Source organism: Erythrolamprus reginae, chromosome 7, assembly GCF_031021105.1.
Source record: "Erythrolamprus reginae isolate rEryReg1 chromosome 7, rEryReg1.hap1, whole genome shotgun sequence".
Classification (NCBI taxonomy): Eukaryota; Metazoa; Chordata; class Lepidosauria; order Squamata; family Dipsadidae; genus Erythrolamprus; species Erythrolamprus reginae.
In genome coordinates this window covers 51,722,506-51,748,295 of record NC_091956.1, presented here as the reverse complement: position 1 = coordinate 51,748,295, position 25,790 = coordinate 51,722,506, and the positions used below count along the sequence as shown (strand labels likewise).

The 25,790-nt window shown below is 34.1% G+C and overlaps 1 protein-coding gene across 1 annotated transcript in view; it reads right to left on the bottom strand.

The window, feature by feature from the left end:
- Nucleotides 1–25,790, bottom strand: part of TENM3 (teneurin transmembrane protein 3) — a 1,937,374-nt gene that overhangs the window by 82,160 nt on the left and 1,829,424 nt on the right. Inside the window, exons 17-22 of the mRNA XM_070757504.1 lie at nt 22,280–22,490; nt 21,704–21,805; nt 21,334–21,528; nt 17,882–18,082; nt 14,743–14,928; nt 2,001–2,027 (exon numbers count right to left, since the gene is read on the bottom strand). Coding sequence (XP_070613605.1) covers nt 2,001–2,027; nt 14,743–14,928; nt 17,882–18,082; nt 21,334–21,528; nt 21,704–21,805; nt 22,280–22,490 — 922 coding nt within the window. The remainder of the gene's footprint in view (nt 1–2,000; nt 2,028–14,742; nt 14,929–17,881; nt 18,083–21,333; nt 21,529–21,703; nt 21,806–22,279; nt 22,491–25,790) is intronic.

Genomic DNA, 25,790 nt, shown 5'->3' with positions numbered 1-25,790 from the left:
ATGTAGATTTTGTTAAGCTCCTTGTTTAAAGAAGTATTTTTAAAATTCAAAGGAAGGTATGTTCCTTAGTACTCAAAAGAGAATGTTAATTTCATCTGGTCTCAGAGTTGCCGTATATGCATGTGAAATTACAGTGCTTTAAATAATTGCACAAAGTATATGTCAATTTTATGACTATACTTTATGCCAAAAATACATTCCTTTCCACAGAATAAGCAAAGCTCAGAAAATAGTGAAGCAGCTTAGCATCTAGTCTAACAAACATTAGGATTCAGGCTGCATACGGATGGGACAGGACCAACAAGATTTCCAACTAAATGTAATAGCTGTGCGTATTTGAGTATTTAGGACGGACAAAATGAAATACCATAAGGACCACAATAAAACATTGATAGACTGAACAAAAACACGGTAGTGACGTGCTTCAAGACAGAGCGGAGAGTGATTATATTTTTTTTGTGACAATCTCCCTAAGGCTTTTGTTCTGTTACCTTTATATCCTATCTTGTCTGCTTTTATGGCCAAGGAGGGAAAATTTGGGAAACAATTAAAATTATTTAATAAATCCAAGTTCTATTTTTTAAATCTAACATTACATCAAAAACAGTATTTGTCAATTCATATTGATGAAAACCTGGCATGCAGCCAACATGACCTGTATGAGAATGATGACAGTTTATATAAATAGAGATATGTAAAATTCTAGTATTCCTTATCTATGAGTGTTGTAAGACATTCACATAAGCAAATAAAGCAGAACTATAATTGTTAGCTACAAATAAGATTTTAGGACTTAATTTTTACTCCACATGCACTAATATATAAGATGTGCCATTTTTTTCTGACTATATCTCTGGGTTCTATAACAGGATTCTTTCCAGGGGATTGACAATATTATTGAAAGAATCTGTTTCTATGTCTGTTAGACTAAAACAATTATAAATGTATTCCTTTATTTATCTACATTAGTACAAATTAAACAATAATTTAATTGAAATGGAATATAATAACATCTCATGACCAGGTATGATGAAATTATTGTTATGGATGTCATGTAATACTACCTGGCTGAGATTATATTGGCCTGCTTTTTCTTTAGCATTTTTTGCCACCTGTACATTTTAACTATATACACAGAAGATGTATTTTAGTTTTGAAATAATTTTCCCCCACTTTATTACTACATAGGATACACATCAAGGTATTGCAGACAATTTGATGCAGTTAAGAATAGTTCTATGAAAGCCTGGATATTGCCATACTCTAATGAAAAAGCACAAATAAGGAATAGAAGAAAGGCAATCTGAAAAAAAGGGGAGCACTGATGATAATAAAAATAAATAAATTAAATAGCCAAACTTCTAACAACAACTGAAGATATGGAAATATTTGCTGTTTAATGGCTTTCAATTTTGCAAGTAAAATAGATTTGACATATTGCACCGATTTTCTTACAATTTTTAGTAATAAAAGCTTAGTGATTAATTTTAGTGTATAGTACCAATATTTTTAAAAAATATGTCAAGATATTTGAATGCCAAATTCAGAGTTAAAGCATTACATGTTTCTTTTCTTTCACATCAGACCTGAACTCATGTTTTTGTTATAAATTTCCAGGTCAGGGGGCCTTCTCATATTTTTTTCATACAGGAATAATTGAATGTCTATTCCAACAACAAAGTTGGGATACTTTTCAAAGACACCACAAATAACAAATACTTGTAATCTTCAGCATCTGAGAACATCAAAGTGAATCTATTTATACACATATCATGAAATTTAACAAATTGCTTAGTAAAAATCTTAACAGATAACAAAAACATTAAGTCTTCTCTTATCTAAGTCATATGGAAAGTAACACGAATGAAATCTGTAATTCAGTGAGTATGAATATGTTGTACTTGCCAAGTCTAATGGAATGACCACTATAATATACATAAAGATATATGAAGGCTTGTAGAGATACATGGAACTATGTCAAGTAAGAGCATATACAGTACCTTTAACTATTTTATCCAAATAGTGAGCTTGAAAATTAAAAAGAAAAAGAACAGACATTTAAGAATTTTTCAGAATACACAAATAGAAAAAGTAATGATTTATTGAAAAGAGTGGTCCTTCATTTCAAAGCAGTATACTTTCACTGTAAATAATCATATAAACATTAAGCAATTAAAAATCTAGATTTCAAATATACTGATTTATACCTTTCTACAGCTACACCCATGGAAAAACATGAACAATTTTAATTGTAGTGCACTTATATGGTTTGTGACTTTTGTTGTCAAGGTCAACTGAAAGTCTATACAGTGGTACCTCGTCTTAGGAATTTAATTTGTTCCGCGATGAGGTTCGTAAGTAGAAAAGTTCGTAAGACGAAACAATGTTTCCCATAAGAATCAATGTAAAAGCAAACAATGCGTGCAAACTCATTAGGAAAATCCAAATTTTAAGGCGGGCGGACAAAGTGAAAGCTAACGGAGTGGAGACGGACAGCGAGGAGAAGTGAGGAATGGAGGTCCTAATTGAGGCTAACGCCGCCCCAAATTGCTCCCAAAATCACCCCGCCAAAAGCTTCCTACATTGCCCCAAAGTCTTTTGGAAGACTTTGGAAGCAATTTGGGGTGGCATAGGAAGCTTTTGGGGGAGCAATTTTGGAGGCAATTTGGGGTGGCACAGGGACCATCTAGATTCTAGAGGGGTGATTTTGGGAGCAATTTGGAGTGGTGTAGGAAGTTTTTTCAGGAGCTATTTTGGAGGCGATTTGGGGCGGCGTAGGAAGTTTTTGGAGGGGTGATTTTGGGAGCAATTTGGAGCGGTGTAGGAAGCTTTTGGGGGAGTGACTTTGGACGTGATTTGGGGCGGTGTAGGAAGCTTTTGGAGGGTTGATTTTGGAGGGGATTTGGAGTAGTGTAGGAAGCTTTTGGAGGGGTGATTTTGGAGGGGATTTGGAGTGGTGTAGGAAGATTTTGGAGGGGTGATTTTGGAAGCGATTTGGGACGGTGTAGAAAGCTTTTGGGGGAGTGATTTTGGAGGCGATTTGGGGTGGTGTAGGAAGCTTTTGGAGGGGTGATTTTGGCAGCGATTTGGGGCGGCATAGGAAGCTTTTGGAGGGGGGATTTTGGCAGTGGGATGGAGCAGCTGCGGGGAGCAGAGGAAGTGGAGGGCTAGAGGGGAAAGTGGCAGGGAAATGGGGTAGCTCCGGCGTTCCCCGTCTCAGGACTGCAAGTGCAAGCAAAAGGAGGTGAGGAATCCCGGCGGGGGCGGCAAGCAAATGGGAAATCCCGGTGGTGGCAGTTACAAGGCAGGGGAATCACTGAGGCAGTAAGAGAGCCCACACACCCGGGCTCAGGTTCATAAGGTGAAAATGGTTCTTAAGTAGAGGCAAACAAATCTTAAACACCAGGTTTGTATCTCAAAAAGTTTGTATGAAGAGGCGTTCGTAAGACGAGGTATCACTGTATTTCGTAGAATTTTAATAATAGACTAGGGAAAGTTTGGTATAACTCCTTTTTCGTCATAGACATCTACACAAAAGCATGAAAAAGTTTCAACAGTTGCTATTCAGAAGATTACTTTGATTCAGAAAAAAGTACTTACTCATCATGACCACTGGTTTTTTTAATCCTCCTGTAACATTTTCTAAGTTGGTGGCCATTGATATATCTTGTAGGAGCACAGTAAAGAATTATTTCCCTGTATTTGCACAAATTTCCCACCATTTAGCCAAATTGGAGCTTAGATTTAGTTTTTGCTATTGAGAAAGAAATTTCTCTTTATTACAGAGAATATAAATATTCTCAGGATATACAGAGCAGTATATCCACCCTTGATGATCTCTATCATAGCTTTCCTTAGTCATATTTTTCTAAATTAAATAATTCTATATATCCTAATCTTTTTTGAAATAAAACTGTTCCATCCAAAACATTCAGATTTTCTTTCTCTACATCTATTTATTCCAGTAGCATGTTCATGAAAACTATACCTAGTAGTCAAAGTGTATAGTGCATTATAGAGCTGTTTAAAGGCATTCCAATTTGATTTTAAATCCTGTGTTTTTACAATGACCCTTAAAACAGAATTCATAGTTTTCATAGCTTTGAGTTATCTACCACAAGCGCCTCAGTAAATCCTTTTTCTGGTCAGTAAATAATTGTTTATATTCCATTGTTGTATATGAGAAATTAAGCTTTTCTTTATAATCTCTCCAGGTAATCACATTACTTACTCTGAATAATAGCTGCCATTTTCAGTTCGGAAAACAATTCTACAGCTTTTCCAATTAACATTTTTATTGCTGCCTTGGATAATTTTATGTGATTCACAAACAGGGGAATTTTACTGCTTCCCCCTTTATTCAGGTAATTCATAAATAACTCAGAAAGACCTATTTTCAATATGGATTCTTGGGAGACGGCACTTTTTTAATCCCTCCATTTGGAGAACTGTCAATTTCCATGAATTATGCAGCTAATTATGCAAAACAAAACACATTATTCTTACTGGGACTAGTATAGATGAAACTAATTGTTTAAAATTTGAAACTGAGTCAAGGTTTCAGATAAAAGCAATATAAATTTGGGATGCAGCATATTTTCAAAAATTTCAAGATTTTTACAATCACATAAAGCCTACTGTATTTTTTTCCACAGTTTTGGCAATGGTTAAATAATGGTATGTTATAATTTACATAGATGTAATGACCCTTATTTTTCAATTATTATATATTTTTTGTGAATTATATATTTATCAGTTTTATATTATAATTATATACTGAATTATATATATATAGATATATTTATATAACTGCATGATATTGTATTATTTTTTATATTTTGGATATTATTCAATAATTACAATAATAATATTAACATCCAGAAACTAAATGATTATCATGAGTCAAGCTTATTAAAATGTCAATCTCAAATTGCTTCTGCCCACCCAATTATGTTCTCAGGATGGGTGCATTCCAGTTTCCCTCTATTATTAAATGTTGTTATTTTGTGACATTGAGGAAGCACTGCTTTTTTGATATGATCCCCCCACTCTCTGGAAAGACATCTCTCTAGAGATACGGTAGTTTCCTTTTTCCTAGAGTTCCAAAGATTCTTAAAAACAGGTATTGTCTTTTGAGTGAGGTGGGGGATGGCTGTTTTGCTTTGCTTTGTTTCGAATTGCTTTTCGATTGTTTTAATCTAGGCTGTCTGTGAGTTTTTATTTTATCTGTTTTTTTATGGAGTTTCTTGGCTTGTACACAATTCATATAAAGCATAGTTAACTGGCTGCTGCAGGGACACCAAGCAAGAAATTATTGAGGCTCTCAAGCTAAGAAGACTGAAAAAGATGACCTGTGTCAACAATGGACAGATAGATATTATTTGTCAACTTCAGTTCCTATTGTGTTTTTAAAATGCAAACTTAAGATCTGAATTGATATGATCTTTAAAAATTAATAAAATAATAAAAGTTTATGATTTAACATATTATATACATTGTTATCTTTACTGTATTAGGGAAACATCGCTATCCATTTCAATGACAATCAAATGCAAAACAGTGAGCTTATGATTAAAGATATGAAACTAATGGAGCCAATGAAAGGAGAAAGGAAAAAGAATGGGTCTTAACACTATCATGAAGATGAAATGCCATATATAAACAAGAATATGAAAGAACATGTTGGAATAGAAGAAGAATGTTAAACTGTCTACTGACTCATTACTTCTTTGGAATGTGAAAAGTTCAATTACAAAAACTGATTAATAGTACAATACCATATCAAATAATAACCACTTAGGTAAGTTGCCCATAGAAGCACCATGTAGTTATTGAAAAAAAGTATTTTTAATCTCATGGAAAAGGGAATTTTGAATGAAATGCCATGAAGCAAAGGAATTGCAGGATGTGTATTTTTTGAGAATAAACACCCCTTTTGGAATTTTGTAATGGAAACATTGTTGGAATTGTGCTAAGAAGTAAAATGCAGAAAAAGTATAATGTATTATATGTACTTCTCAACTTTAAGCATTCCTTCATGAACACCACAAAATTTTACTATAAAAATCAGGTTCATTTATCTAGATATGAAATGTTGTGATAAAATTATAAATATACATTTTCCATATCTCAAACTTTGGGTAAAATATGGACTGATTGAAACTGCACACTGACAGACACCTATCAGAAACTCTAATTTGAATATAGGAAAAAAATGTGGAAATTTACTGATATTTAATCACTACCAATGTACAGTATATACTAAAATGTAAATAAATAAATATTTTTTCTGTAATTTTGCTTACAATATGTCATACAATCTAGTACAAGGTTTTCATTTACTGTAAGCTTTATTAAGAGATCTCAGCAAAGGCTTTCTAAAACTGAGTTTTCATTAATCATCGATTAAAGATATAAATCAGTATCCTTGGATCATTAGATTTACATATGGTAGCTTTGACTGTTATTGAAGTTATAACTTGCAAAGAGGCCCATATTAAATCCATTTATTTGCATCATCTCTTGTTTAAATCAGGGTGAGCTAATGATTTCATGGTCCTTAATTGGTACTCAGTACACTGTTTTATTACTGATTACCTTATACAGATCATAATAGTGACATTATTTTCAGTGAGAGATAATGCATTCTTATTTATATTGGTATAATCATACCCATTATAAGCTATTTCTATCGAACATAATATTTTATGTTTAAGGTTAGCTTTAAAAAAACACCTTGCTTTTTGCATAAGTTTCAACAATAACTGACATTATACTAACAACACTTAAGGTATGGTAAATTAGATTTCAATGAACATTCTATAAAAGTCAATGCTGATCTACTGTTATAAGAATTAATGATTAGGCACAATGACTAATACATTAGAAATATATGGCATTGAACCAAATGTGCTTTTCAAGAGGCAACTGGAATTTCTTTCTTTTTCCTTGAAAATATTTTGCTTCTGATTGAAGAAGCGTCTTCAGTTTTTTTGCCAACTGTTTCAGACCGGAGGACTGGTTCGGGAAGTGGGCCAGCTGGCCATCGCTACTGGTTCGATGAACAGGGGCAAATTCCTGCCACTGGTATGGGCGAACCAGTCTGAACAGGCAGCAACCCACCACTGATATACAGTGCATTCAGACCCTCTTCACTTTTGTCAATTTTGCTATGCTGCAGTCTGATTGAAAATTATTTTATTTTTCATTCATCTTTTGTGTCTCCCATTTCTCTTGATTGTTACTGACATGTACCTACCCCTTGATTGGAGTCCACCACTCTTCCATTAAGGCCCTTCTGCTCAGTTTGACTGGGTGACCAGCTCTTGGAAGAATCCTAGTTATTTCACAAAAATGCTCCCATTTATTAAAAATGGGCCATTTTTTGCCTGTTTCCCCCCCCCCCACACACACACAAAAATTAAGCTATTTTTGCCTTCCTCAGTCCCCAGGAGCTCTCTGCAGGCTCCCCAGACCCTTTTCCCACCCCATTTTTGCCATCACCCAGCACATCCCTGCAGGCTTCCCAGACCCTTTACCACCTAATTTTTCGCAAAAACGGGACTCTTTTTGCCTTCTAATTACCCAGTCTAGCATGACTGGTGGAGGAATTCTGGGAGTTGAATTCCACAAGTCTTAAAAGTGTCAAGTTTGAAGTTTGTAAAAAGTGTATACGGTTGTAAAAAGTATACATGTTTGTAAGAAGTATTCTGCTACACTGGTGTTTTATTAAATAATATATTACTACACCATTTGGTTCAGAATACTTTTTTCCTTGTTTTACACCTCTAAAATCTAGGTGCGTCTTATAGTCTGAAAAATAGGATATATTGTTAACATAGTTGTATATCTTAATTATTATAGTATTATATAAAAAGATAATTGTCTTATCCCAATACCATTCAATATCAAAAGCTGTTGTATGAACATAATGATAAAGGAAAGTAAGATTTTATTTCAAAATAACATGGAGTAGGAGTATAAATGAAGAATGTAATTCCAATAGAGTAGTTTCTATGAATATGACCTTCTGCTGTAATTTGTGTGCATGTTAAATCATTAATTAGATAACTGCATACCATAATATGATTGCACACATATTTTATGTTCAGTTCAGTTAAACTATCTCATAGCCTGAATGTAAATTGGCACAGAGACAATTCGTTTCCCTTAATTGTAATTACTAACATAATACTATGAATTCAGTTCATATAATATCTTCTGTTTCTTATGCAATGCCTAGTAGTTTCAAATTTAACAGATTATGTTTCTATTTACCTAGATCTTTTATTATAAAAATATTGTCCTTTTTTGAACTAGTCCAAGTTCCATGCTGACAGTTCTTTATTTTTTCCTACAGAATGCCTACTCATCATTTTGTAATTCTGCAGCAGTAAGAATAATTCTGAATTTGAACCTACAATTGTAATAGATTGCATTTTTTCTTGCATACCTTGTAGAATGCAAGACCAGCTGTATTTCTGAAGATTCTGTCTTTTCATATATATCAATTTCCTTGTAGTAACATACTCACAGCATGTCTGCAATTTTCAATCTCAAGTACTGTTTTCTTACTGTTTGTGTAAAGTTTTATATTGTCAGTTTGTAACTGGTAATCACGCTATTATTCTTGGAATTTCAAAAAGTAGTTGTGTCAAGAATCATACAAATTGAAATGTTTGTTTTATTTCTTAACTTCTCCTTATTAATATAAGAAGAGGATAGCAAATCTATTTTTGCACCTTTTTAATCCATCATGGCAGAAGACAGCCAACGTATCTGTAAACTTGGGGCTCATTTTCTCTTTATATATGAATGCATAACAGCATAGTTAAGGTAAGAGTCAAAGAACAACAGACTGCCTAACAAATCAGTTCTAAGACAGCAATTCTCCTCAAAATCTTAATTTTTGTTTCTAACATTTAGTGCTATATGTTGCTCCTTGCAGTTTTCTCAAAAAATGTGCTAAGAGCCATAATGTTGAAACCCCCACCCCCACCCCTTTATCTTGTTCTTCCAGCTTCTTCCTATTTTTCCAGGCAGTTTATATTACTCAGACTAATTAGCTTCATTGTGTGTCCTAGTTGAGAAAATATTAAGAAATAGGCTTCAGGAAAACCAAATCAATCCACTCAGCTTAGCCTTCTTATTGGAATAATAATAACTTAAGACAATTATAACTTGTATATAAAAAAAATTCAAATGCATGCATGCGTGCACACACACACACACTTAAAATAATACAAATGCTCAATCTTCACCCGATAAATGCCATAAAAATTTCTTCAATTAACAGTTAAGCCATAATGTAGGACTTAAGTCACTACAGGCAGTCCATGACTTACAACAATTCATTTAGTGACCATTCAAAGTTACAATGGCACTGAAAAAAGTGACTTAATACCATTTTTCACACTTCCAACATTTGTAGCATCCCCACGGTTACGTGAACAATATTTGGACACTTGGCAACTGGCATGTATTTATGACAGTTGATGTGTTCCGGCGTCATGTTGTGACCTTGTGACTAGCAAAGTCAATGGGGAAGCCCGATTTACTTAACAATCATGATACTAATGTAACAACTACTTAACAACTGTGGCAAGAAATGTAAAATTCACTTAAGAAATATCTCACTTAGCAACAAAAATATTGGGCTTGATTGTGTTTGTAAGTCAAGGACTATCTGTACATTGCAAGCATATTCTATCAATAGTCTTCTGTTTTCATAAAATTTCAAACTTCTATTAAAGTAGGACACCTTTGAAGCTTTATGCTCTAGCACAGTGATGGCAAACCTTTTTTGGCTTGGGTGCCAAAAGGGTGTGTGCACACACAATAGCATTTGTATGCGTGCCCACACCCATAATGCAATGCCCTCCTCCGTGCTTGCACACAACCCCCGCACTTCCCACCGTGCATGCCCACGATCCCCACAAACTCTCCCCCTATGAAAATAGGCTGAAAATCAGCCGACCAGCGCAAACATGCATGCTGGAGCTGACATAGGGCAACGCCCTGCGTGTTCTCAGATATGGCTCCGCATGCCACCTTGCCATATGTTCACCATCACTGCTCTAGCAAGTATGAGCAAGATTTGTTAGTTCAGTTTCAATGTCTAATAAACAGTTCTAGACGTACAAACACTTGGCGGTTTTGAACTGAAGTTATACATACATATGATCCTATGTTTTAAATTGAAAATATCACTGAAACACTGAAATTTCTCATGCTTAAATTTATTTATATTTAAGCCACAAGCATTTATCTTGCTTGTTTTTAATTTTTAAAATGGAACTATTTCACAGTTGAAGATATAGATTACTAAATAACAAAAACACTAACAAGATTGTTATATTTTATCCTGCTTAACAATTTATTTTAACATTAAAATGCCTCATGAATACCCTTAATGTGTCTGATATACATCTGGTATAGCCAAATTTAAATAATTTTAGTTATTAAGTTTATATTATATCTATTTCCAAATGTTGAACAGAATTGAAAAAAAATGATCTTAATAGAAATAGAAATAAAGACTATGTATTACTGTATACAATTGTAGATTCTTTAATGAATTCTTAAATTGAATGAGGTGTGAAATTGATGTATAAAAATGGATATAGTTTGCTCTGATCAAAACTGTATCTAATTGTTTCCATATACAGTGAACCCTCGAGTTTCGCGTCCTCAAGTATCGTGAAAGGGCTATTTCGCGAGTTTTCAACCCGGAAGTAAACTCCACCATCTGCGCATGCGTGTCCTTCCACGCATGCGTAGATGGTGGAGTTTCCCCGCCGGGGGCAGAGGCTTCCCTGGGTCTTCCCCCTTCCCCCAGAGGCTTCCCTGGGACACCCCAGCTCTGCTCCCCAGCTGGGAAGCGGCCCCAGCAACAGCGTGGGCGGGCGGGCGGTGCCCGCGCGCTTGGGGACATCCCAGCTCCGCTCCCCAGCTGGGAAGCGGAGCTAGGGAGTCCCCACCGCGCGCGCGTTGCTGGGGAAAGCGCGCGCGTTTGGGGACATCCCAGCTCCGCTCCCCAGCTGGGAAGCGGATCTAGGGAGTCCCCACCGCGCGCGCGTTGCTGGGGAAAGCGCGCGCGCTTGGGGACATCCCAGCTCCGCTCCCCAGCTGGGAAGCGGATCTAGGGAGTCCCCACCACGCGCGCGTTGCTGGGGAAAGCGCGCGCGCTTGGGGACATCCCAGCTCCGCTCCCCAGCTGGGAAGCGGATCTAGGGAGTCCCCACCGCGCGCGCGTTGCTGGGGAAAGCGCGCGCGCTTGGGGACATCCCAGCTCCGCTCCCCAGCTGGGAAGCGGATCTAGGGAGTCCCCACCGCGCGCGCGTTGCTCGGGAAAGCGCGCGCGCTTGGGGACATCCCAGCTCCGCTCCCCAGCTGGGAAGCGGATCTAGGGAGTCCCCACCGCGCGCGCGTTGCTGGGGAAAGCGCGCGCGCTTGGGGACATCCCAGCTCCGCTCCCCAGCTGGGAAGCGGAGCTAGGGAGTCCCCAAGCGCACGCGCACCCCAGGCGCGAGCAACGGGGTGGGCGGGCGAAGGGCGGGCGGCAGTGGAAGCAAAAACACCATCTGCGCACGCGCAGATGGTGTTTTTACTTCCGCACCGCTACTTCACTAAAAATCGATCATCGCGTGGGGTCCTGGAACGGAACCCTCGCGATGATCGAGGGTTCACTGTATAGGCAAAATACAGAAAAGTAACCTTTTTTCTAGACAATGAGCAGAAATATGGAGATGATCCATTTAGGCCTTCATTATTTTAGAATCTGAAAAATGTAGCATTCCTAAAAGAAGGCAATGCATTGAGTATGTAAATATCACAAACAAAAGAATTGTGCTTCATGACTAGAAAGTGCTATTTTGTTGCCAAAGCCTCTTATTGTTTATTGTATAAGTGTCGCTTAACACCTTGCTAAATATAGTACAATTCTTTAAAATGCATGCTGATTTTTATACCCTGAAAAAATGGGTTAAAAATATGCTCCATTTGTTCAATTATATCTTATATCTGGGCCAGGCCTATACTTTTGCTTAATGGGTACTTGAAAGTAAGCTTGAAAAGACAGAATAGTTCAGAGAAAGGATTCATGAATACAATTGCAACAGTAATAATACCCTTGCATTTTCACCATCACCAGCGCCTTATGATCTGCTGCTTTCTCAACTGATGCACCAAACTTAACACATAAGGATATTGTGCCACTCTGTTTCTCTTTTCTTCCCTTTGGTTCATCCTGCTTCATCTCCTACACAAATAGCTATGCTTTTGGAAAAATAAACAGCACTATTCCATTGAACAATGGGTAAGCATGTTCCCAATGTTGGAAAAGAGGCACGGTTGCTCCATGATCATATTAATTTGTGTTAAAGTTTTAACCATGCACAATGCAACAATACATGTTGTGCTACTAGACTACAAATTGCGGAACAAAACAAGAACTTCTATTTCTTTTTAATGTTTAATGTTTAATTTCCTTTCTGCCTCATTTTCAATTAGATGCTCTGTTTGTATGCAGGATGCCACATATTACCAAGCCCCCCAAATCCCATGTCTCCAATTTAAGGAAAGGTAGTCCTTTGAGGTGTTCTCCACTAATAGTGCTTTAAACATCAAGTTGTTTATTGAGCTACACTGATTTTCATGTATATGCAGGCAATTCAAATGGTAATCTGGCCATAGGGAAATCCTAATTCCTTTAAACTACAAAAGAGCAGCTATTTGTTTTCATTCCAGTTCTTTATTGCATTGGGAAGCAAGATCATTACTGATCACAAAGACATGCTTTGTTCAGAAAATAAAATGTAGGCATGCCAGTCAGCATGCCTCTATTCTGCGCTAAGCCTTCTGGAATGTTTGGTAGCCATTCGGTTTAAAAAATTGAAAATGAAATGCTAACAGCTGGGAAATAGCTGTTAAACAGTATTAAAATAAACTGATGCACTTGAAGTCTGGGCAGAATTACAGTCTTATACTTTGCCAGCCACCATGACTGTAGTACCTTTTAATCAGTGCACCCAAATTCTACTGATGCATACATTACATTTGGTGCATTCTATTATTTGGTTTATGAAGGGTCTCTAATTGCAGATTGCAGAGATATATCTGCTTTTATTTAAGTTATACAGTAATTATCAATTTTACCAGCCTTTATCAGAAATAAAATACAATACAACATTTATCAGGTTACTTTATACAGATTTACTAAAAATGTTGAGTCAGATACTATTTTTTTGTCTTACTAGTGTTTTATTCTGTACAGTTTTATCTTTATGTGAACTACCATACTAATCCAAATGGTTTTTTTTCTTAGCAGATATATTTTTGTATCCAATTGATTCTGTATTTACTTTTCTATCAATTTTATCAATTTCTATCAATTTTACGTTATTGCTACCCATATATACACAGCAACACAGGTGCACTGATGATATTAAATCACAAAACGTGTATTTTAAAAAATAAAATTGAATTTGAAATATCCAAAACAAGATAATATATTTTGTGTGAATATCGCCGCATTTTGCAGAATTTATAACCTATAATTAACTAGCTGATTTTGATATAATGTTGAGAATTAAAGTCTTATAGAAATGGAGAGAAATAGTCATATGCTATTGCCATACTAGGTAATTTGTGCAAATAACAAAAGCCCAAGCCAAGATACTGTGCTATCTACAACATTATAACAATTGTTTTATTATCCAAAACTTTTGTTGTATTGCAAAAGCAGCAGTGCAATAACTATAAGCACATGGAATAAATAGATGAAAATCATAAGGCTTATTTTTACAGTGTATTCTGTCAAAGGCATTGGAAAAAAATTGTACAAGAGCAGATAATCCTTAAAGAACTATAAACCAGCAGTGTGCTACTAAGGTTAGTGAGGACAACAGAAAAAAAGTCTAATTTGTAACTGATAAATTATAATCTATGTCACATAGACTTATGGAGACATATGGAGCAAATGTGAAGAATCGCTGAGGTATTTCCCCCCCCTGATATGATGGTTAATGACTGAAATCAGAGATGAAAATTTTATTTAGGCACGGACTAACTTTTAGAAAGGAACATTAAATGAATTCTAGGGAAGAGTACTTTTTATATTGTGTTACTAATCAAAAGCAAATTTATTTTATATCAGGATGTAAAACAAAGGATATCTATTCCTAAAAAAAGCTATAAATGAAAGTGATGAAAGGCAGCATTTTCAATTTTTCGGTACTGAAATAGAAAGTTATGTGGAAATCCTACATAATTCATATGCTAGCTAACAAAACATAACAAAAACAATGTCAGACTGCTAGGCTATTTTGCAGCCAAGTCTCATATTTCCTTATATTTTTTTTCTTTTCTTTTTATAACATTAACATAAGGTATTCTATTATTGCCTAAAATTATAAAAATCCAGTTAGCATTAACTAATTTAGCTAGAGATTTAAGAGTCCAAGAAGTAAAAGCACATTTTCTCTAATATTTTCTTCTGAATCTAAACAGAAAATTTAGTAAATGTAAAATAAAATTCTTGCCCTTCCTATCTGGGACAAGCTATTTACAAAGGCTATTTACATTATATACTTGCTTTCTTTTTTCTTTTTTAAAAAACATAACGTTTTACAAATATGTAAATGAAAATATTATGTTGAAGAAATAAGCTTCAATAAACAATATTCAATTTCAGAGAGACACATACTTTTTAAGTTCAGTATTGAGAATTCTCTGCTAACATACCAATTGTGCAGTGTTCGCCATTCCAGCCTTGGTTGCATTCACATTTCCCATCTTTACAAGTTCCATGTTCAGCACACCGAGGGTGGCATGCTCTTTGATTGCAAGATGCTCCAGCCCAACCTTCTTCACATCGACACGTTCCACCCATGCAGACACCATGAGTACCGCAGTCAACAGAGCAGATTTCTGAGACAGGAATAAAGAATGTGGTATATGAAAGGAGAAGGAAGAAGGCAGAAGAAAAAAAGAGGACAGCAATTATTTAAACTCCAAAATCCAGCTATTTGAACTCTTTGAAAATTAAATCAAGCAATTTATATGTTATATCTTTCCTAACATTTGATTATTTATTCAGCAGATCTAGTAATATCTCTCTACCGATTTCTTCACTTAGCTTAGAGTTCTTTTAATATGTGACCATTTTAAATTACGTATTGCTTAGAACTACTTTGAAATTATACACGTGTAAATTTATGAGTCTTTTTAGATTATTTTCAGTGAACCGTTTTACATGTTCTAAAAAATGGGATTGTTTTTAAAACTTAAAAGTTAAAACACTACAATGTTAATATTTAACTTTAAATACTATACAATGTGAATTCATCAGATTTTAGAATCACACATATATTTTGCTTAAATTCAGTTCTCAGACACTTTTGAGAGTTAAGTAACACTATCAGTGGTAAATTCCACATAGATGTTTTTCTTAAGATGAGGTGGGTTTCTTGCATTTTTAAAAATAAATATAAGGTATTTATAATCTCAAAAATGTTAAGTATGAATGCTTTGTATAAGCAATATTAAGTAGCAAAATAATGTTTCAGAGATGTATCTTTTTATCATTAAAAAATACTAACTTCATGTACTGTATCATTGTGGCAAGAATTATTTTACTATGAGTGTGTGTGTGAATATTTGAGATTGGCATGAAAGGTATATCTATACAGCAACCTTTCTCTCGATTAGTTATAATTTTTATTGCCATTTTTGTATGCTGAGGTTCCATTTATTTTAGGCCTTGTTACAATTACTGATCAATAGAACTAATTTGAACAATGAAGTCTTAGTTGTACAGTGTTAATGACCTTTATACTGAGTATGATAAATGTTTGTTATTTTGAAATTTTCTTTTGAGCACTAACAGTTTTATGTCTTAAGTGACAGAAAAGAAGGCTATGCAGGGATGATTAACTTAAATTTCACTATGAAACAGGAAAATACAACAACTGCTTCGATAATAAAGGTACATAATTATATTACTCTGTAAAACATGAAAAATACTTGGTTTTTTTTTTCTTTTTCTTGTGTTTTCATGAAAAATGCAATCTAACATAACCGAAGGACAAGTTAAAGTCTCATGGAACAATTTCTTGTTTATAAGAAATTATTTGTGATAGATATTGAGGTGAAAAAAAAACATAAAAGTCTGAAAAAGATTCATTCACCTTGACTACTTTATCTATTTCAAAGCACTGTAGAACATCAAATGTACACTTAAGTATGTTGACAGTATATGTGTCAGAAAGAATATTGACTTGCAAAGCTTTTCTCCTATCATGTTTTATGTTATGAATTGGGGTTTTTTTTGTTATAAAATGTTTGGATAGATTAACTTCAGAATACCCACATTTTCCAAAGACTTGCCTTTTCTGCTCAGTCTAATCAATTTTTCATTAAAGAGAAGGTGTTTATCAGCTTTTAGCAGATCTGCTTTAAAGCAAGGTGTGCCAGTCTTTGTAATGAGCTTATTAATTAGGGTTAATTTAGAAAAACTGGAATTGGAGAGCTAATTAATGGACAACCACCAAGGAAAAGGGAACAAAACATCTTATACTTTTCTCCTTGGGGATGTTAACAATTTTTCTAAACTGAAATATCTTCATTTATTTGGGTGGAAATAATTTCAAATAACATAATTCTTAACATTGTTGAAAAGTTATTTGCAACATTAAATTAATTTAAAAAGTACGTTTTATTTCCTTGATGAAATGTGAGCAAATGGATGCTGATTTCCAAGTAAATTTTTAGATTAAGAATGTCTGGGATCAAACTGAGCTTTGATTAAAATTTGAGGCAAAAATACATTATAACAAGTAAGTATTATGTTCTTATTGTTAACAGGGAATTCTACATGTGGAATGGAAACTATTAAGACTGATGACCTAAATTATTTTTTATCTTTCTAAATTTTTTTTCAAAATCCTTGGTAAATCTAAGTCACGACAGGTGGCAAAATGAATTCTTAGTGACCCATTTGATAATGACTATGGAATATGGAAAATTTTGACTGGAATGTCATGAGTATAACATTTTAAAAAGCACAAATTAACAAGTCACTATCAATGAAAGGAAAATAGATATGTATCTGTGACACTAAGAAAAAAGGGAAAGTATATAATAGATCTGAATGAAGGTGATTTGATCATGTGGAGTGGAATTGATGAACACACACATGGAAAGTTGGATCAAGATCACATGTTGTCTTCTGTGCTTACTGTTTTTTTGCAGAACTTCCTGAAACAAAGCATTAGATCAAAACATATGTATTTCCTCTCTTCTCATATATTTTCTGAAAGTCTGGACATAGCTCGAGTTGTCTTTGAAATATATAGAATTACGGTAGGTTCTGTAGGCTTTTGTTTGCATTTCTGCCAATTTTATCATATGAAAGGGAACCTAGCACATTTTCTTCATGTTCAGTTCCTGTACATTGGCTTTAGTTGGTGGCATTGACAAGGAGAGTAACTTATGTTAAGGTAGTTTAATATGAAAACATTTAGGTGTACAGTATAATAACATCAATTCAATTTGATGCTATTGATGATTTAGCATATATACAAAGTATTGTAATACCTAAATATTTTAAACATTTGGCCATTGAAACAATACTATTTTGGCAATTGTACTCCGAGCAATTTTCAGAGGATCTTAAATGGGGGTACTACACATTGTATATTACAAGTTAAAACTAACAACTATTGCTAACTGTAAATAAGTTAAATATAGTAGTTGATACAAGAAACTGTTTATGGAAAATAAAAACTTTGTTAGTCTTGCAAATATTTGCATTAATGGTAGGTTTTAGTGGAATTTATAAATTAATCAAATTAGTACAAAATAAGTTTTCCAAAATTCTTACCATTAGAGCAATCAGGGCCAGTCCAACTAGGATCACAATTACAAGTGCCACTTTCTTGTAGATACGTGCCATGGCCAGAGCACTGGTCTGGACACAATGTCTTCAGTATTTCACAGTTGTTACCACCCCATCCTGGATTGCAATGACACTCCCCGTGGATACATACACCATGATTTGAACAGACTGGATCTAAACAATCGGCTGAAAGAAAAAGTTTGACATCTGTAAATTGCACTATATTTCTTATATTACACATGAATAAACCAAAAAACCCCAAAAAAGAAAAAAGAATCATGTATTTTATTAGGTACTGAAAAATGAAAAGAGAACCCAAACTCATCTTCAGGATAACATAATGCAAAGCTATATGTTCTAATAATTAGGCGGCCTGGAAAAAGACAAATGTGTCTTTGTCATAAATTATGTAACAGGACAGAAAGTTACATAGGCAAGATGGTCAATAAATAAAACTTTTAAATAACTAAAACAGAAACAGTTCGTAACTTAGTATCATATTAAACTTGTCCTCCCTAATTCTCTTTTATGTCCCCATTATATGTTTAATTTCCTGATACCCGCAAAATCTATGCATAAAGAGTGAAGTATAATTTACATAGTTCTATTTGTCTTTTGTGCTAAAACTCATCTACAGAGAGAAAGCATCTTCCAGTTGAGTGATGGAAAGGCTCAGGAGGAAGAAATTTAAGAAAGAAAATGGATGTAAAAAAAGAAAGGCTTGAAAACCGTTCCCCGCATAGACCGATATAAAGTCAGATTAGCAAAGAACATATTTATTTTGGAATTAAAAATTGGTCCTTGTTTAGCGACTCAACTGGGACCTAAAATCAGTGCCAAAGCAAATTGACCATGACCCTGCTTACTGATTTGAAATTAAATATACTACTTTAGATATGTATTTCCTATTGTGTATCTGCTGTAATGGTGTCTGTAATGGTAATCATGTGCCTGAGGGATCTTTGGATAGCTATTAAATGACTGGACTATTGTTATACACTCTACACGGGCTACCCTTGCAGACCATTCAGAAGCTATAGCAGGGACAGAGTACAGCAGCATGGGTAATTTCGGTGCCCCAAGAATGGCCCGTGTAACACCATTACTCAATCAGCTGCATTGGTTATCAGGAGTACTGCTTCCAGGTGGAGTTCAAGGTGTTGGTGATCACCTTTAAAGCACTTCATGGCATGGGTCCAGGTTATTTGAGGGAGCATCTTACCCTGCTGGCATTGGCATACCACTTGTGCCAGCAGAGGAGGCATGTTGCAGATCCCGTCAGACTGGCTGGCAGGGTCCAGGAGGAAGGTTTTATCTGCTGTTGCTCCTGCCCACTTGAACATCTTGCAAACTCTGCTTACCCATCAACCCTTTTGCAGCATAGGCATGTGGTGATGACTCTAGGTAGTTGTGGGTAAATCAGCCTTAAGACTGCATAGTAATGAATGGTAGATTTATATTCTGCAACCGGAATATCTGAAGCGACAAATATGGCAAGGCTCTGAAGCAGATATTAGAGTGAATCACAGTCTGTAACACACTCAGTTCCTTTTCCACTGCTTGGGATTAGGCATCACAAATATTTTAGGGTGCTCTGAGCCCACATTGGGCAATTTTCTGAGTCCTTGGATGGTGCAGCAGCGAAGACAATGTCCACCACTCATAAAATATCTAACAGACTATGGGAAAAAGGAAAAATACCCTCACAACTGCCAAAAGGATTCCTGAAAGGGGAAAATGTGAGAAAGGATTAATTTACTCTGCCTTAATTATGCTAGATATAGTTTGAGGTACAGAACTTTATTTTTTTGGTAGGCTTTCAAGTTCTGTTATAATTCCATACTAGCAATAAAGATAATTTCTGGAAATTCATATGGTTCTTTTTTGCTGAATTTGCCTTGAAGAGCTTGATACCATCAAAGGAGAGAATCTTATTTCTGCAATATTGATTCTGAGTTTAAAGAAAAGGGCACTTTAAAGCTATTATGCTGAAAACTAGACAACTTGTGACATGTCCCAATGACTAATTCTCCAGCCAAAGGAAATATATGAACAAATGTTACAGACAGGTTAAATACAATATAATATATAAAAATAGAAAATACTGTCAGCTCAGTGCTAATGCTGTGTCACTTTGGAAATAAACTAAAAGGCCTAATTATATGGTATGATTCTATGAACTTCAGAAGATTCTGAACATGAATTTCCATTGACTCATAATCTATCATACAATCAGAAAGCCTTAATTACTTTTTACAATTCCCCAATGCTGAATTAATATCTTGTTATATCTTCCATTTATACTTTTCTTCAGTTTTCTAACAAAATTAAATCTCAGTTTTGGACACACCAATTTTTACTTTCAAACCATAGCTGTGGCACACTATTTTTAGTACCCACTTAGTCATTTCTTATTTTTAAAGCATCTTTGAATATTAATAGTAAAATGCAGTTATTTAATTTATACTGTTTATAACAAATGTTCTGTTAGATATTTATTTTATCTGCTGTGTACATTAATATTCTCCAAGGAATGGAGGAAAGACAAAATTGTTGCCTTCTTTTTTACAAGTATCACAATATTTCTTTGCTGATGTTAGGAAGAATTTGCCTATGTATAGGGAAAGAAAGAAAGAAAGAAAGAATGAAAGAAAGAAAGAAAGAAATGCAAAAAGACAAGAGAAATTAATCCAGCCTAGAAATGTACTTGTCCGATCCAAAAAAGCAGGCGGCTACAGGTTGACCCACAGCCTATTTAGGAAATAAATGAGTTGCACAGCTCTATCTTTCTTAATTCCCTTTAATGTGCTTTAGATGATGAGATTTAATTTAGCAATTTGACTCAATAAAACGTTACACTTGTAGGGTCAATGGTCTGAAAATTTAATTCCAGAGACTTAATTGTATTACTTTGTGTGTGCTGATCAATAAAATCAATTTGATTGAGAGTGGAAAGTTGTGCTTTTTCTGTCTAAATAAATCCAGCAAAAATCACCACATTTTCTTCCTCCAGTTGAAAGAGTTTTGTAATTATTCAGTTGATACACACAAGGTTTATACAACTGTAGTGTTAATACTCTTAAATCAGTCATTTCAGTTGCTCAGTTAATAAAGATTATACACACACATACGCACACATTAAAAAATCTGTATTTTTCAAGAATTTAGTTTTTTCTGCTTTCAGTGCTCTTAAAACATATTAATTTGCTTATAAATCAATAAAGCAATTTAAGTTACTATTCTAGAATATACATGTATTTATATTTTGTATTTAACCTGCTTGAAAGATTATATGTATGAATGAAACACACAGAAGTTGAAATTAAAACATCATGGTATCTACTTAATGTTATCTTATGTTTAATCAATAATATGCTGTAGTGGAATATAGTGTATAACATAATAGTTCAATCCTAAGTCAATATTTGCTTATTTACCTTCTTCACAGTTTTCTCCTTTGTATCCAGAGTTGCAGGCACAAGAGCCCATAATACAAATCCCACGACCTCCACATTGAGGGTCAATGCACTGGGTGGTAGGCACATCACACTCCGTACCCTTCCAACCACTATAGCATAAACAACGTCCTTTGGAGTACTGCCCATTGCCACTACACAATACTGGGCAGGCTGCTGTGAAATAAAACATGACAGAAAACTTAACATAATTCTTTTCAATCAAGCTTTAGAGGCAGAGGTACATCTTGACAAGTTGTACTTCAAAATCTTTTTTTCTTGTTTCTTAGTAACTACTTGTTTTTTCTGCTGCTTATTTGAACTTATTTAAGAAATAATTCAGTTTATATACCTCTTGAACAATCGGGGCCAAGAAAGCCAGCAAAACAATGGCATGATCCTGAAACACATTCTCCGTTTCCATGGCAATTTCGAGGGCATTCAACCACAGACTCTGAAATTACCAAAAGAAGAAAATTCTAACAGGCAGCAATCAATGCAGTGAAATAAAGCAGCAAAAGTCCTTCTTTATATAACCTACAAATGGTAGTAAATTAACATTATCTTTGAAATGATATGCCTAATTATATGTGCGTTCAAGAAAATAAATGAAAATATTTAAATAAAATTCTAACATTTAAATAAAATTTTACAAGCTTTATGTCACATTTTTAATTAATTCATATCTTGTGTCTATAACATGGAATTACATTTCTTGTTTAATAATTATGTATAGTTAGAAAATAATAATAATAATAATAATAATAATAATTATTATTATTATTATTATTATTATTATTTATTAGATTTGTATGCCGCCCCTCTCCGAAGACTCAGAGCGGAAAGGCTGTTAGAAAGTTTGAAATTTAGAAGTTTTGAGATATTCAAAATATCAATTCTTAAAGAATAATGTGAATACTCTACTTACCGATAACAATTGTATTAAAAGACACTTGCTCTGCATTTTTCCCATCGTTGTAAAAAGCCAGGTGCCAGATCCCAGCATCCAAATACTGAATAAACCCTGCTTCATGAAGGCTAACAGATCTTGTCTGTCTGCCTGCTCTCTCTGTCTCAAGAAGGTTACGCTGCTCCTTTGCAATCAATCGGCTCCCATCCAAAAGTTCTACAAAATCATACTACAAGGGGGGAAAAATGAATCACATGCTACATTGTGTATCAATGCATTATGCAATTAATTTTCAAAACTATAATTATATTGTTTGCTGTAATAAGTATAACATTTTAAAATTATGTCAAATGAGACTTTTGTTTCCTTGAATCATTTTGCTTTAATTGCTAACGAAGTGTGTAACACACAGCTTGAGTATCATCTTTTAAAATAACCTGGATATATTCTTTTAAAAAGCATATATTCATGGCTGAAGTCCATCATATTGATTTGTATTTTGCTAAAGATAAACCACAATCTTAATATTTGAACACAACTAAGAATATAAAAATAAAGAACACATAGAGGCTGTGGATTAATAATTTTGAACAATCACAATCTATTGTCAAAAACATGGTGACTATATATTTCTGTCATAAAATCACAAGAAAAAAAATATAAATGGGAAAAGTTGTTATTTTGGTTTAAATACCACACTGCTGTCAGAAGCACCAACAAATTGGTTATCAAATGTTTACTGCAAAATCAATTTTTTCAAAATTATTACACAAAATTAAACAAAGTTTCTTTGTTAATTATTAACAAATTGTTTCTACAAATTGTAAAAAAAGAGAGTAAGCCTTTCAAAGCTTAAGAGTATGAAATTGCATTAGCTTTGGAGAATAGGTTGACTTCCTCTTCTTTGTGGCAACCCCTGAGATATTGGAACACTGTTTCATGTCTCCTCTGATCCTTCTTTTCATTAAACTAGATATACCCAGTTTCTGTAAACATTCTTCATATGTTTTAGCCTCCAGTCCCCTAATCATTTTTGTTGCTCTTTTCTAGACTTTTTCTAGAGTCTTTTTTCATCATGACGGCCAAAACTGACTGCAGTATTCCAAGTGTGGTCTTACCAGGGCCTTATAAAGTGGTATTAAACTTCATGTGATCTTGATTCTATCCCTCTGTTAATGAATCCTAGAACTATGTTGGCTTTTTTGGCAATTGTTGCACGCTATTTGCTCATATTTAAATGGTTGTCCATTAGGACTCCAAGATCCCTCTCACAGTTACTACTGTTGAGCAAGGTACCACATATACTGTACCTGTGCATTTTATTTTTCTTGCCTAAATGTAGAACCTTACTTTTTTCACCATTAAATTTCTTTTTGTTTGATAACGCCCAATGTTCTAGTCTGGCAAGATCCTTCTGTATCTTGAGAAATTGATTTTAATCTGTAAAATCTTAAACGATTGTAGATGTGTATTCTAGAAAAAAATGTTTCCCTTTTGAATATTGTAGTTTGGTTTTGCTTTTAAACAGATAAGTGAAGGTGGCCAGCCCAATTTATACTTTTAATGAAATGGGTATTTATTTATGCGTAACATTTATAAGGCCACCTATTTTGTGGCATACAACTCTGACTGTAAAAAGACAAATGATAAAATAAAAATAAATATCTGAAGGAGAATAGAATCTACTTTTAAATAGAATTAAAATATATTTGTTTCAAATACTATTAACATGATAGGTAATTTTATTGGAAATTTTCCATATGAGCATCAAAGTGATGGAGAATAAATTGTCTTTAACGATGAGTTATGTGTCAAGTAACTGTGCTACAGGCAGTTTGCTGATAGCTCAGTGAGTAACCATGAAGGGAAATTGCTTGCTCTCTCAAATAGCATCCTGAAATTTTGCTCCCTTTTCAGAACTGGACACAAGCTGCAGCTTATTATGTGCCTGTCATGATTGAGGCAGAAGCCTTAAATGCATCGGGAAAAGTATTACCCATCATTTAACATTTTGCTGATATCAGAAGGAAAAGGATTATAAATCCACTGACCACTAGAACTCATTAGTCAGGGATTGCAACTTTTAAAGCCAACAACCTTGCTTAAAATAGTAATTCTTTAAGTAGTTTTTCTTATATTTTTCTGCACAGGAAGATTCTTTATCAGTCTTTATCTTCACATCCCCGGTTGTCAAAAGTAAGATTCCTATTGTTTAGTCCAGATGTTAGTTAGTTGGTTTAATTCACTATGTCAGTGTCACTGTTGGGTGTCCTCATTGCTTTTCCCCCTGTATAATCTGTATAGCTCAGATTTTTAATTGAAAAGGAGGCAACAGACTTCTTTTCAAAGAGAAACTTTGTAATGACAATAATTGTATCTCAATATTCAATGAATGATTGAGGGAAATCATTTACAGGATTTGTTTATAATAGTTTATTTTCTTTCTCTTTATATATGATTGTGAAGTAGCATTTTTAATGAGTCTTAAAAAAACAACAATCCTGTTGACCCAGCACTCATAGAGCTATTTAAAAAAATAAATAAAAGCAGCAGTGAACAGCATACATTGCTAAATTCTATATTAACATATTTTCCATTCTGTTTTTCATCTGCCTTATTTCATCACAATAACTTTCTTCCAGATCTTGACAGCAACACTGGAAATAACAACATGTATTAAGTAATAAGCATTCATTGAACACTGGAGCTATCTTTTATTAAAATAAAATTTGAAAATCTTTGTTGCAGAATTAGTGTTAGTGGCTGCTACTCTTTGCAGCAATTATAATCTTTACAAACTCCTTATATAGTTTGTGTTAGATTTATACAAGTGCCTCAAGAGTTCATTCATTTTTGTTTTGTTTTGGTATCTGTTATTTTGTAGTTTCTTTAGATAAACATATTGACTGCCTTGTTGCAGTAAAACTAACATTCTAAAAATGTGTCATACTAACTTGAAACTACCATTGACTATTTTTGAATGGTCAGCCACTATCAATTACTTCAGGCTGACTTATTTGTGATGTCTGAGAAAACAGAGCTGTGCAACTAAGATTGTTCTGACACAGACACAAAATGTACGGGGAAGTCATTCAGCTACATCTGGGAATATTAGCGCACACACGTACAAATGCTGAAAAACATAACTTCTTACAGCAATACAGCAAAATGAAAATAAAATAAATGCAATCATAAAGGTTTTTGAAGGAAGAAAGGAATAAACATATAAGTGTTATTTATGAAAATGCTCATCTAATCTCAAGTTCCTTTGTTTAAGAAATAATTGTAATGTTTTTTTGTTAAAATATTTATTTAAAAAACAATTTTAAACATAATCAAGTTTATATCACATTAAAGTATAATTAAAATGTAGCAGTTATATCTTATCATATAATTTATCTTAAGATTTCTGAAAAAATGTATGCTATTTTTCTATAAATTAGTGTATATTTGTGTGTATGAGAGAGCTCACGTTTGGGTGTTCTGATCTTTATAAAGCATAAGTATACACTGTAAAAATATAATTCAG